Source organism: Apteryx rowi, unplaced genomic scaffold (assembly GCF_003343035.1).
Source record: "Apteryx rowi isolate R43461 unplaced genomic scaffold, aptRow1 scaffold_128, whole genome shotgun sequence".
In the NCBI taxonomy this organism is placed as follows: domain Eukaryota; kingdom Metazoa; phylum Chordata; class Aves; order Apterygiformes; family Apterygidae; genus Apteryx; species Apteryx rowi.
The window spans coordinates 1,703,444-1,717,785 of record NW_020447508.1 but is presented as its reverse complement, the minus strand read 5'-3'; the positions used below and the strand labels follow the sequence as shown (position 1 = coordinate 1,717,785).

Here is a 14,342-nt window from a genome sequence, read left to right as displayed (position 1 = left end):
GACAGCTCTCAGTCCCTGTGCTGCTCACCGCAGGAGCACAGCGGTGAGAGCAGCACCTTCGGGCCATACAAAACCCTTACGGCCCAGAGCCCCCAGCCCTGCTCTTTGGGATTTATTTCAGCTGGAAGCAGCCACCGCCGCACCCTGACCCGCAAGGGGCGCTCGGTACTGAGGGTGAGCGGCACCTTTCTAGGGTCGATCCCAAGGCAAGTACAAAGGACCAGGGCACCTGCCCACCACGAGGAGAGCAGACGAGTAACCCCACTCCGCACAACCCCCTCCTCCCGCGCCTCCACTTGGCCCCCGCTTCACTGCGCAGGTGCAGGCGGCGATCCCCACCCCCTTTCATCATGGCGAYGTGGTTGCCCAAGTTCTTCAGCGCGCAGGCGCAAGAGGCAGTTTTCCCCGTTTCATCATGGCGGTGAAGCTGCCCAGTGTCCACAGGGCGCATGCGCCCTGTGAAACCTGGGCAACAGCTGGCCCAGGCTCTGGGAGCCAGAGGCTATTTGGGGGCGGGAAAAGGTCGTCATCTTTAAACTGAGCTCCGGCTTAGCTCGCCAGGATGGAGCGGCTTCGCCTTTCTCACAGGATAGCTTAGCGGCTCAGCTTGGATTAGACAGACTAGAAAYTGTAGTCAGGTCGCCCCGTAGCGAGGCCGCCCAGAAGTCGACCGCCAGGGTCAAAGATGGCCGCTGCCGTCAGGCGGTGCCCCCTTGTAGTCGCGTGGAGGGTCACGTGAGGGCGGCTCGCGCAGCGGCGCCGTTAGCGGCCGCCGTAACGGCCACCCGGCGTATCGGCCCCTTCCTGCAGGCCATGGACAGCCTCATGGAGCGGGCGGCGCCGTGCCCTGCCGCGCAGGCGGGCAGTGTCCTGCTGCCGGCCCTGCACCTGCCCCTGCTGCCGCCGCACCTCTACCGGCCGGGTAAGGGGGGAGCGGGTCCCTGCAGCCCCCGCCTCAGCGCCTCGCGCTCCGCCGCCCCCCGCCCGCCCCTGCGGCCTGAGGGGGGAGCGCCGCCCGGTGCGGGTGTCCCGCCGCCCCCGGGGTCCGGCTGCCTCCCTTCGCCGTGCACCCTGCGTCGCTCCCCCGTGAAGAGAGCGAGGAGGGTCTCTGGCGGCCCCCCCTTTTCCGTGGTCTGCGCTTGGCCGGCCTGTCTAGCGGCCTTTGAGGTGCTCCAAGGTGTCATTTCTGCCCCGTGCTGGGAGGTCGCAGTTAAGCAGGAATGACTGGTGGCTGTCCTGTGGCAGTCTTGCCCCTCTCCCCTCCATGTGGGCAGCCCGTGCAGCCTCGTGGCTTCAGGGGCCTGGAGGATGCTTGGTGCCGCAGAGACTGATGTCTTTAATGTTAGCATCCCTGTGTTGTTTCTCCGTTTCTGTGGGTAATAAGCTGCATGTGGCTTATTCTGCATTTTCACTATTAGTAAATAAGGGTAGTTGAAATGACTATACAAAAGTATAGTGGATGTAAGTAACTGGAAAACCTCTAGCAAAGTTCTTGTTTCAAATTATTTTTGTAGTGAAACACTTAGCAGAGCCTTTACATCAAATCTATCTATATCAGGTGTCTTCTCAGCAGCTTATATGATAGGACTTACCTACAGTAACCATAGTCCTTGATATAGTTAATCTTTCAATGTTCATTGTGTTTTTCTATTCTAAGTAGTTGGAACCTGTGAAATTAAAAATAACTTAAATGTTAGCCCAGGTGTGAAGACACTATTGCTCTACTCTAAGAAGCTTCTTTTAGAATGGTGGATATGATCTTGGGTAGGTTGGTTAGAGGTGATTTTGTACAATGCACTGTAATAAAAGTGCTGCCGGCCTATGTTTGAGTCATTGCTTTGCCTACAGCATCCATGTAGGAGCTGCTTTGGCCAGCTCTGCATCTTCTTTGCAGTAGGTTTTTGTGGCTTGAAAATTGTTGCAGGGGCATGTTAGATCATGGCATGCAAATATTACATAGCCATGGACTTTAAAAAGATGTGGAAACAGATTCAATTTTGTGCTATAACAAGGGCAAACCAGTGTCTTGCACCCTTTATGTAAAAGGAGTAAGTGGCCTCCTTCCCATTTAGTACTCACAAGAGAATAATTTGCTATGTGTGTCTTTGTGTTTTGCTTTTTGTTTTTAATGGGAATTGTTTAGCCTTTATTACTGGAATGGCCCATTTGTATATGTGTATGTGACACTTCAGCACAGTGGGGTCACAAGGTCAGTTCAGGATTAATAAAGGAAGAGAGACGTGTCCTCCCCCCCTCCCCCAATATATCGGAAAACACTACTAAGTTACCGAAGCACCATGATTTTCTAATACCTCTAGGGAAGTAGTGTGCAACAGCTAGTTCTTGGCTATTTCAGAAGTGTCTTCATCTGTGTTGCTTGTGAAAATGCTATTTTATATTGTATTTACAGCTTTTGTCATAATCTGTTGTTCTCCTGTCAGGTTTTTCAGAAAGTAGGTGTGTTTACCTTCAAAGGTATGTAAGTGAAGATCGGTTTCTGTAGTGTCTGAGAAATCATTTTTTCTTTGATAAACAGAGAGACACACTAAAAGGGTAGGCATATTATTATTTGAATGAATACTGTTTTTTTTTGTTTGTTTTTAGCAACTTCCCATGAACACAAATTAAACTTCAGGAAGAGCAAGGAAGCATGTTTAACTTACATTCAGGATGCCATGCTACAAAAGCAGTGGAAGAGGGCTGCAGAGTTTCTGACCTTCTATATTGAGTCATTGGAGAAAGACTTTTCTACAGAATACATGGGTCCTTCAGAGGTAAGTAAGTCAACGTTCTTTGTCGGAGTTCTTTTGCAGTTGAAAAAAATAATTGCAAGAAGCATCTATAGTACTTCAGGGCTAACAGTTGTCTTAGTTAAATAAATTCCATAGGCTTGATTTAGGAAAAAGTGTCAAAGATAAGACCTGAAAAGTCAGGAAACTTTCATAAGCTAAGTAAGTTCCTTTTTGTTTGTTTGTTTGTTTGTTTGTTTTTTTAATAAAGTCATTGTATAACAGAGAACGTATGGATTTGAGCATGGTGTTACAAAGGGGGAAGAGTGTCAGTATAAGCAGCTATTCAAGTACTGATAGAGAAGTGGAAGGTCTTGGATGACAGGCTGCAGAAAGTACRCCAGGCTTTGTTATTGGTAATGCTCAAGGCGGTATGTTGCCCGATTACTCATTAAAAGTATGTCAGGCTGGCATCTGCACAAGCATGCCTCTGTGCTACGGGGTTGACCAGTCTTGCTGGGCATTGAATTCTGCTGAGATCTGTCTTTCAAGAGTGCTGATAAATTATTGTACTCTCTGATGTCCTCCCCAACAGTGTTTAGTGCTCTGGAAAAGTTCTCTTGACTTGCAGGCTTTTTTACATAAGCCAGTGCCACAACAGATGAAAACTGGGCTTTGTACAAGTGAATTCCGTCAGTGGCATATCTAACAAAAGTCGTCTTAATGTAGTCTTCTAAAATGGAGAAGCAGTAAATGTATTTGCCTCTGGCATGTCATCAGTCAGAATCTGTTTGAAAGTTAGTGGCTTATTTAGGTCTTTACTAGCTTTTCTAGTACCTACAAAACTCCAAACAGGTACTGAGATAGAAGCAGGAGGAAAGGGATCAAGCTGAGTTGTTAAATAAATGAATTATGTATACCCTGCACTTCAGCAGGAACATATCAAAGAAAAACAAGCTTTTCGGTAACAGGAGGGGGAACCTTCTGACATGCAGTTTCCATATGCTTTGCTGAAGTGCTGGACTTTTCATGAGCAATTGTGAAGTACCCACTGAATGATTATAAAAATGTACTAGATAATCATGTAAGTAGCTATGTCATTAGACAACACTTAGAATTCTATTTTTAATTTGCAGTTCAAATGCGTATTTTATTCATMTGTTACAGTAGCTACAAGCTTGCTAAGATTACATGTATGGTGACTGTTTCCGTTTTTATAAAAAGGTTATTTYTGGATCTTTTTCCCCCTCATTGATAGATGATTTGGAGAATAGGAACAGAAATTCTGTGCCATCATTCGTATAGCAGCATGAAAGACTTCAACTCTTTCATAGAACAGATGAAAACTTTGGGAGTAAAAAGGTATTTGAAGGTAAGAGTGTACTTAATGCAGCCTTGATGACTTGCCACACATGTTTATCTAAACATTTACTTGAGTATTACTGTTTCTGAAAGTTCTATATCTTTTAGGGTGTATTACTGACAATAGTCAAGGATTGTAAATCTGTGTTACCAATTCCATGATGTTTTTTTAATGTTATTTTATACCTACCAGTATCTCACTGGTCTATGTATTTGATCACAGTTGCATATTGTCAGTCCTTAGTAGTCTCTAGATCTCTTAATTGATCATTTACTTTGAAACCTCTATAAAGCTGGGGCACGTGTGAAAATCAGTTTATCAGCAACATCTAATTTCATGTTAACATCTGCAAAGTTTTCTTTGTGGTACTTCATTTGGCCACTCTGCTCCTGACTAAACTATATAGTTTAACTTAAATTTTTGCTGTCATTATCTACTCACTTTTCAAGTAGTTAATCTCTATATAAAACAGTAGGCCTTATACAGTGGACCCTTTTGTCACCCAGCTGTTTTTCTTTGTCCATGATGGCCCATTCAAACATACATTATTTTGGTCTTTCTGACTGTTTCTCATCTGTGACAATGTTTCTGCCTCTCTTGTCATACTAGTTCTAGTAATCGCTTGTGAAGAACTTCTGGCAAAGGTCTTCAACTTAAGGCTCAGACTTCTATCCATTCCCTGATCAACATGACAGGGTAATAAGACATCCCTCTTTCGGGTGTGCTGCAGTTGGGTAACCAAATGAAAAACTCAGCAAATGTGAACCTGACAAGATTTCCTCAGGTCATTTCTGAATCTTCTAAAATAGATACAGCATTGACTAATGACAAGCAAGCTTTGTGACAACTGCTTTTGATAAGTACCACTGGATATAGACCACCTGGGTTGGTGATTTTCTGCCCCGCAAATTATCAGAAGCTTTAGCCTTCTCACTTCCCTGGGACACATCTTAGTATCCCAGAGATCCTTTTCATTCATGTTTTTCCAGCATCTTCAGATAGATAAATTGCTTAGGTTCTAGGCACACCCCTTCCCTCACCCCTCCCAGGGGCATTTGTATTCTCGCATTCCTGCATTTTTCTCCAAAATTCCCTGTAAAGATACTCTTTGGATAAGAGAATACATGTAAAATGCAATTCTAATTAAATTGTTTTACTAACAGTGTGTTTGGAATACTTATATGGATTTCAATAGTGAGGTTCTTTTCTCTCCCTGTACTTCTGTATAGAACTTTGCTGCATTGCTAAGATTCCCTCCATTTATGATGTGACATGCTGTGGTATGGACTGTTTGAATTGTAGGTCTGTTTGGAGCATGCCTTTCATCTCCTTTGTAATGGACAAACAGATGAAGCTTACCAAAACTTGTCCCTGGCAGAAAGCTGGAGGTTTGGAGAGCAAACAACTGCTCAGGATAAAGAACTAAAACTGATTCAGGCTTACAGAGGACTCTTGGACTACTATAGCTGGTCTAAACAGAAGAATGTCCTGCTAGAGTATGGTAAGTCCTAGTACTGCTTTTTGTACTGAGCTGTACATTTCAACTTGCTTATTCTTGCGGGCACCATGGTTTGAATTAACATTTTTCTTCATGTGGGCTGCTCTTCTACCTTTATCTGCATAACAAGGCACCAAAGGGACCTCAAAAGTTCAGAGTACAAACGGTACGTAATTCTGTATCACCGGTGATGGTGGTGCTGGGAAGACATACTGACCAGCAAATTTCTTGGCGCTTTTTAAAGAGTCTTGAAATGCTGTTCTGAAACAAAGTAACATTCCCTCCCACCATCACAGTTCTTGCAGTATCACCTAAAACAATGGCCAAAGGAATGTATCTGTCTATAGCAGTGGCTTCTTTGTAGGTGCATAAGGGTTTGTGACTGCCACTAGAATTTTGAGCGCTAACAAAAAAACCTCATGTGTGTTTGGGTTTTCYGTTTAAAGATAGCAATGTATGGGTTGCTGCTTGTGCGTGACCTCTAGCCCTGCGGATACCTGCTGGCTCTGTGTTATTAGTTGCATTGGATCTCTGCTTGTTTCTATCGAAAATTCAGTATTGAATTTGATTTGTAGACCTTGTATTGGTAGTGTCTTTTCTTGGAACAGTGCATCTCATGTCTGATGAGTCAAAGTTTGGTGAATATAAAYGTGAATGCAGAACAGTGGAAATTTCTTGTTGTTCTGATACTGAGGGTTTGCTCTGAGGATTTTTTCTTTTTTTGTTTGCTTTCTTAAAAGTTCTGTCAGTGGAGTCCTTGCTTAGCAAAATGTGATCATCTCAGGTGTACCACTTCTTCAAGATACCTCTTGATTAACAAAGCTAACTTTGTGTCATTCTGTCATATTTTGGTAGATAAGGAAGGATTTGAAGACTTGTCTGTTGAACAGGAAATGCACAGTTCCTTCCGGAAGGCAGCAGTGAACTTAAAGGAGATTATTCAAATACCTGGAGTCTGGGATGTCTTTGTGAAATGCTATGTAGATGTAAGAGCATGTTTTACAGATCTCAGTTTTGTGTTTCCCTGTCTGATTTTTCACTGTCAGAGTAAGATATGTCTACAGTTTTATTGTGTATATGTGGGTGACAGTGAAATATTTTTAAAAGCAACRTATCTAGTACATGCATCTCATTGGCTTTGATTTAGAGCAACAGCAGAGCCTGTATAGAATACAAACAGGGTTTCATCCATGCCTTGCCAATAAAAAGACAACCAACTTGCAGATTTTGTTTTTATAGTAGTGCTGGTAGAGAAATTTGAGCACAGCTGCTTTTTTAAATTTCTGAACACAAATTCTTTGGCAGGACAACAAGAAAGGAATTGGTTTTTTTCTGATTATACTAAACCTTAAAGACACCAAACATGCAATCCCTCACTTTCTTTTAAATATCCACTTAGAAATTCTGATCAGGAAATAAAGTTAATCTTAAAATCACTTTGAAATTACTGTTGCGAAAGGAGTGATGCACTTCCTTCGTAAGAGGGAAGCAGAGCACTACATTTGTTGCAGTAAGACAGCGACTTAACAAAGTTCAATCATAAATAAGAACGATTTAACGAGGTTCGATTGGCAAAGTTCACTCAGTTATTTACTGCATGAAGGACAGGGTCAGATGCATGTGCAATAGAGACCCTCCCGTTGAGTCACGAGGTTCAGAAAGGACCCCCTTGCTTTCTAAACTCCTTCAGAGAGGAGCCTAAGTGCAGCTGGGCCAGTCCTAGTCTCAGATTTGGTCGATGGTTTATGTCTAAAGGATTATGTGCGCAATTAGTCAGAGATATAACTCAGCAAAGTTTCGTGAAGTTTGCAAAAGTTCAGCATGCTATTAATCACTTACCGAGGATCTGTCGCGGGTAAGGAATCTCTCAACCTCGAGGAGTAACCTTGAGAGGCGTCYCTGCTCGAGAGGAGGTTCTGCAGTGCAGCCCGCTGCCGTGCAGGAGAGCTCAGTGGGCTCTGGGCTGCCCCCTGTTTATCGGGGGGGGGGTGTGACTCATAGTCGTATTTGCATGCTAGACGGGCCTTAGTAGGCGCATGCTCAACTAGCCCCTACATAGGTGCTGCTTACAGGGAGGTCAGGTTGAGGGGGAGAGAGCACATCAGTGGGGGGGAAAGGAGCACACCATCACAATTACTTAATATTTGTAATTATTGATAAGCTCTGACTTCTCTTACCACATCTTATGGAATTTTACCAGGTGCTGATAACTGCCAAGTTCTCTCATTGTGTTTTCTCTTAAAAGACATGGCAGACTGCTGCAGTGTCTTTTTCCTGTGAAGAAGTGATGGTAATTCTTAAACAGATAAGTGTTAAAGGAATGTTCTCCTATGGCTGCTTCTGTATGTGAATTTTTGTCTGCATGTGATAAGAGCAGTAGCGTTAGGGACCAGTAAGATTAAAATAGACTGATCCTATTCTGTTCTGATATGCTGTATTGTTATATACAGACTCTGCTGCTGGACAGTTCTGTGGCAACCCAAAATTAGCTGTAAGAGTTTGATTGCCCATATGTGGCAAATGAATGATAGACTTATCTTTTCTTAGTTGTTGGAGTTCTACGGGGACCATGATGAAGCCCGCCAAGTATTAAGTGAATATGCCTACAACTCAAAGTTTCCTGCTAATCCCAATGCTCATGTTTACTTTTATCAGTTCCTAAAGAGACATGGTGAACCAAAGAAGTYGTTGATCTCTGTGCTCAAGGTATATATTATATAGTAGATATAGTTCATGTTGCATGGTGGTCTGACTGTTCAGCTGTGCTCCTGTTACTTTATTTGCCCTGTTACATTCTCTGTGGGAAGTAGACAACTGGAGGAAAGTCAGATGGAGGGATGCTGATGAGCAGAGCAAGCAGCATCCTTTACTATCTTCCTTTCCTCTGTTAGCTTAAATTCAAGCCTCTGTTCTGCCTGTGTAACTTAACACACCACAGCTTCTTTAAGTCAATAACTCTAAGCTCAGAGAGGATGTTTGTATGGTCCAGAAGTCTGTACCAGCAGTATTGAACAKGATGTGTTGATTTCTGTTACAGTTTGAACTTTATTGTATTAAAGAAATGACAGGGTGCTTGCTTTCTTCACAATTGTCTAGCAATTAGTTTCTCTGCTTGTTTTCAATGAGCCATGCATTTAAGCTACAATACAACTTTGTTTCTGCTGACTGTTGACAGACAAGACTTTGCTGTATTAAGCTTTTGTATAGTTGCTTTTGAATTCCCACTTTCCTTGCCCTTGCTCACTGATCTTGGTAATTTCTTGCCAACAGTGTTTTATTATCTCTTTTGCCACTTGATGGYACTAAAATACTTTCACTAGGGTGGAAGCTTTAACACAGCTTCATAAAGTTGACACTTTTAAACTGTAGCCTGTGGAAATAAAATTCTGATTTCCCAGAGTTGTTCAGCAGTGGTTTTATAAGCTAATCTTTTACAAGATAGTGACAAATCAAAGAACTGGTCTGAGAGATCCTGAAACTATTACCCAATGCACAGAGCGGTAAACAGGGGAGTTAGAACTGGCCTAGGAAGGAGATGATGTCACCCTCTAAAAAGGAGATACTGGATATAGATTTGGGCTGCTTCTGGAGGATGTTATATTTTTATGCAGTTTCTTGACTCCCATCAAGGTATTTCATCTATCATGTCACAGGGTAGTGTCACAGAGCTGCAAAATGGCCCTTAGATATTTGTTATATCAAGACACTAAGGTACCTGATTGCTTAATTTTTCTAATTAAAAAAAATGAATAAATCTGAAGTTTGTGCTTCTACCTGACTAAGCTAAGTCTTTGAAAGTTTTTATATCAGAAATGATGTCTCTGGTTTTTGTTCTTTTTCAGATTTTGCATGATATTGTTCCGTCTCATGAACTAATGATAGATTTTAATACCATGCTTCAAAAGTCAAGTAAGTCTTTAAATATCTTTGCTCTTTTCCTTAATGTTAATCTGATATCTAATGATATTCTGAAATTATTTTATAACCCTGTGTGCTCCTTAAAATAGTTCTGTTTTAAAAAAAAATCCATAACTTTCAGATCATAGAAACCTTGAAGTCAGTTACTGCAGGCATTTACAAGCTTCTGTAAAATGCTTTTCTAAGTTAAAAGGCTGATCAAAGCAAAATGTTGTAACACGTATCTAGGATATCAAAAACACTTTTTTTGAGGTACCATAGTCTGAATGCCAGACTTGCTGTTCCCTTGTGGAGTCTCTAATTCTTATGCCTTAGTTCAGTGTTATTGAATTGCCCCCCACCCGATAGCATCTCAGGACTTGAAATGTCACGGAGGCAAGGTGTTCAGTTCCCATGGGCAGAACAAATTGAACAGCAGCTCCATTTGGGAGCATTGATTAGTGAGCTTTGGAAGCAGCAGCTGTGCTGCAAGCAAGGGCAGTGCAGGATGGGTGAGCAGTTCTATGTGCACCTTTTGCATGGGCAATGTTTGAGCAGAATGGGAGTAGGGACAGAGTGTCTCTAATATGAATTGTGCTCTAGACCCAGAAAGTCTTCCTTTACTTAGTCTCTTGGATGAGGTAGTAGGTAGAAGGGAAGAACCCTCAGCAACAAGGAAAGTAGCAATGTGTGGGAAGGCAGGATGAATGGAGAACTAGATTTCACTTGTGGTTGCTTACTAATGAATTCAGACTAATTTAATTTCAGAGAAAAGAAAAAAACGTCGACTAGGGCTAGAGGTTATTTTTGCAGCCTTGGATTATGCTGGGTGGAAGGAAAATGTAAAAGCATGGAGTTGTTTGGCAAGACAAGTTAAACAAATTATAATGTAAGTATGGAATCTCTGATAAAACGTACTAAAAACAAATTTGAGTGTGTCTGGTCTCCACCTGTGGACACTTGACAAAGTGATCCTTTATCGAGTTTGTCTTCCATGCTGGTGAATGGAAGAGTCAGCTGGCCTGCTCTGAGTTCTGTGGCAGTGCTTGGCTGCAGCGTGCTTTCATGAGGAGGAAAGAAGAAATATTATTGAAGAGATTCCTGAATTTCAATTATCATCATCGCCTGAAAGGGTTTTTTTACCAGGCTATGTGCTTCTGCAGAAGGAGTTGTTCAGATGTTTAGGTAGCATTTGCCKCCCGTCACCATTTTTCCTCTTCTTGGGGGGGAAAAGAGTTTTTGGGTCTTCTGAATGTCTCCTGTGCATACATTACTTGGATTTGTTTGAGAATCCCTGGGTGATGACATGGGCACAGCTGGCACTGTATAGACTGGTGTGTTGTGTTCTTTGCTGTGTGATAGTGGTAACTGTTGAAGAATGCAGCCAGTGTAGTATCAAAGGCTGAGCCAACAGGCCCAGGGATTGATGTATCCTGGTCAACACTGACAGACATGGACTCCAGAGGGAGCCGGCTCCAGGCAATCCATGCCCAGAAGGCCTCTAATGACTAGACTTTATTTTACCCAACATACAACTTTAAAAAACAAAAAACAAAAGAAAACAAAAAAAAMMCCMAAAAAAGCCCTGTATATTTACAGTAAAACTAATTCAGTACTTAGTTTGACCCATTTTGCTCTTTCCTGGCTCCTTCCCTACAAGGCTAATGCCCAGAACTTGATGCATTAAAGCTAGGAGTGTTGATGTATATTGCTAGTAAAAATGGTGTGATACTCTAACTTTACTTGCAGTTTTGTGTTTGAAGACACAGCTTCAGAGTATCTTGAAATATACTGAGTATTCTGCTCATTTTTGGAATATCACTTGCATATTATAGTTAACTTCCATTTCTGAAATGCTTGGTTTAAAGTCTTTATTGTGTAACAGTTATTGGGATAAGTTAGTCTTTGAGTATACAGACTCTTAAAAAAAAATATATATATATATATATATATATATATATCAAAATACTAACTTGTTGACAAATTTGTCAATAGTAATAAGAAAGTTTTTTTAAACTGGCACGCAAGTCAAAAGCTTGCTTTGTTTCACCATAATCTGTGTCACTGTAAAATCTAGAGACTGCTAGAATTTACCTCCTGCCTCATTAACATTGCCAGGGATAATAAAAAAAAAAAAACAKTGGATGTTTCTGCCTAGTTCAGTGTTTCAGTTTGCAGTGCAAGGTCAATGCATCTATGCTAGCAGTTTCTGAAACTTGTAGTGAGCTGATTATAAAAATCAACCCTCCCGCCCCCAGTCATCATCTCAGCCCAATTTAAACTCTTCTATAACTTGTTTTGCCTTTTTCAAGCTCTGAGAAGCATCTTGACTGGATCAAGCAGGAGTGGAACTCCAGAAAGGACTGGTGGCCGGCCTTCCATTTTAGCCGCTACTTGGCAAAAAGGAATTGGCAGGAAAATGAAAGCCTTGCGTATGAAAAAGCTCTGGTGGCTGGAATCTTACTGGGAAAGGGTAATATTAAATGTTTCCTTTTCACTCCAGAAATATTGTCTAGTTCTAGTCCTAATGAAATAGGATGCATCTGATCTACTCCCTTGAAGAAAGACAATTTCATACTTCTAGGGAAGATTGTTTTCTCTGAAGCTGAACATGAGAAAAATATCCAAAATGGTTTGATATTTGTCAGTGAGACATATTTCACGTAACTTGTTTCATCTTGGTTTAAAGTTCTGTTTTATTTGGCCTTGTTGAGCAGTCTCAGTACTAGTTATCTTCTTGTTTATAACCCTGAAACCACAATTTCAGAAATACACAACGTGCTCCTGAGTGAATGTTGTGAGGACTGTGGAGACTTTACTTGCTGGATGCCAGTCTAGGCAGTGTCCCAGCAAATACTGGGGAGTAGCCAGTGCTTAAGGGTCATGAGCATATCATAGTACAAGAAAGAGAAGGAGGGAGGCCTTGAGTATAAACTGTCAGCAATTTGATAGGAAGGTCATGAAGATCATGACCTCCTTGGTAGCATTCTTTGAAATGCTGACAAAACCAAGTGGAAGATCAAACCAAGAAGCAGCCACTGAGCTGAGAATGAGAAAATGGCGTAGAGAGCATGGCTTGTAGACAAGTTTGGACTTCTGGATGGTCACTTTGTTCTTTGTCAGCTTTGCTATAACTAATACCTTCTGGACTTCATAAAACAATTTCTCATGTTGAGAGCTTTTTCGTTTTCAGTAAAATGTTATCAAATGTCTCCTGGGCTTTTATCTCTAGATGACTAATAAGATGATTCCAGCTGTGACTTTCTTTAATGAACCTATCTGTGCTTATTGGTGTAAAATAAAGTCTTATATGAGTCTGTATTTCACTTATCCAAGATAATACGTTAATGTGTGAAATAAATGCTTYTTTACACTTTTGAAATCTTACTTTCTAGTATATCTGAAGAGTAAAACAAAAGAGGCGTGTGCTGTGTCTTGTGGAACGTGTGCATGTTTTATGGGTCAAATGAGGACTATATTTAAAGCTGCAGCTATGCCTCTAATGTGCCTATCTTGGATTATAACATTTTATTACTGAAAAACTTTGAGATGCTTGTGTGTAAAGATACTGTTATTTTTAAAAAAACAGAACATTTTGTTTTGGCTTGTATCATGGTATAACTTACATCATGGTATAACATCACTTTTTTTTTTTTTCTGTTAGATTGCAAGTACTTTAAATATGTATCACACCAAGGCTGTAAAGATCAGAAGAAAAGGCTTCGGACACTGAAGAAATTTGTGAATAAGCACAGTCCTGTCTACCTGAGAATATCTGGTCTTTCAGATTCTTCTGTACAAACTTGATTAGATATCCTTAAGGTTCTCGCTGTACCTTTTCCTCTCTGTGAAACTGGGTTCGTATCAGTGCTACCCTAAAACTTATAGGCAAACCCTATCAGCTCAGTGCTAGACTTTGTTTATGTTTCTGTAAACAACTTGGTTTGTATTTATTTTATAATGAAATCAATATATGTCAACTGATAAGGTTAAAGGATTTCTTTTAATATTAGTCTCATTTTTGTGAAATGGAAACAAAATTGTTTTCAAATACATCTTAAAATATTTAATTACGGAACAGAATTTCTGTGGCAGTAGTATAGCAGGGTTGATTCTTCTTGTATTTAGATACACAGAAGCTGATTTAAATGGCTGCTGGAATGTAGTTCAAATCCATTCAGGATTAGCTGTGGTATTCATAATAAGTGGAGTGTCTAAACCTAGGAATGCTGTATGATGCAGTGCAAAAATATACTTCTCAACCTGTAAAGGTTACAAAACTTGCTGCTTATAATTATTTTTCCTGAAATAAATGGAAAATGAGGCCTATATTGTATTTTTGCACTGTATATTTAGTAGAATTAGAGGTCGTGAAGTTCTATTACAGTTTGTTCAAATGGATGATGCACTTCGGCATATCCAAAACTACTTTTCAAACATGTCATGCTTGTGGGTTGTGTCCGGTTCAGGAAACGCTTTCGCTTCCTTCCTGGTAGGAGGGAAGGAAAGGTCATCTCAATTGCATGGCTACATAGGAAAGCTGGTGTCACAGTGCTTTGAGAGAGCAAAGAAACAGAACTACCAAAAACTCTACTGCCTGGTGGAAGAGGTTTGCTAGAAYGTTCTTGCAGTCCTGCTCATGACAGTTGAAATATGTGCTGTTGCTGCTTCTGGAAAGCAAATGCTAATGTGTTGTCACAAACTAGCCGTACAGTTGTTTTTGTTTTGTTTTGTTTCAAAAAAATTTTTTTTCCAAATACTTGCTTCTGTTTTAACTTTGCTAATGACAGCTCCCTAGAACTCTGGTGGATGAACCAACACAGGGGATGTCTTTAACAGGACAGGAGAGTAGTAT

At 41.1% G+C, this 14,342-nt stretch overlaps 1 protein-coding gene across 5 annotated transcripts; it reads left to right on the top strand.

Annotated features, from left to right (window-relative positions):
- Positions 1–496: 496 nt before the first annotated feature.
- On the top strand, positions 497–13,816 carry TAF1A (TATA-box binding protein associated factor, RNA polymerase I subunit A). Of its 5 annotated transcripts, none has more exons than XM_026055938.1 (11): positions 737–922; positions 2,605–2,774; positions 3,988–4,101; positions 5,395–5,593; positions 5,721–5,756; positions 6,446–6,576; positions 8,246–8,296; positions 9,433–9,499; positions 10,256–10,376; positions 11,800–11,960; positions 13,152–13,816. In XM_026055938.1, exons 1-11 carry the CDS (start codon positions 814–816, stop codon positions 13,292–13,294), a joined length of 1,302 nt encoding a protein of 433 aa, XP_025911723.1. In that variant the 5' UTR covers positions 737–813; the 3' UTR covers positions 13,295–13,816. The 5 variants fall into 5 exon arrangements, with proteins under 5 accessions (XP_025911722.1, XP_025911723.1, XP_025911721.1 ...); XM_026055936.1 differs by having other exon boundaries at positions 739–922; positions 8,138–8,296; XM_026055939.1 differs by lacking the exon at positions 737–922 and adding an exon at positions 2,457–2,475 and having other exon boundaries at positions 8,138–8,296.
- The last annotated feature ends 526 nt before the right edge of the window (positions 13,817–14,342 follow it).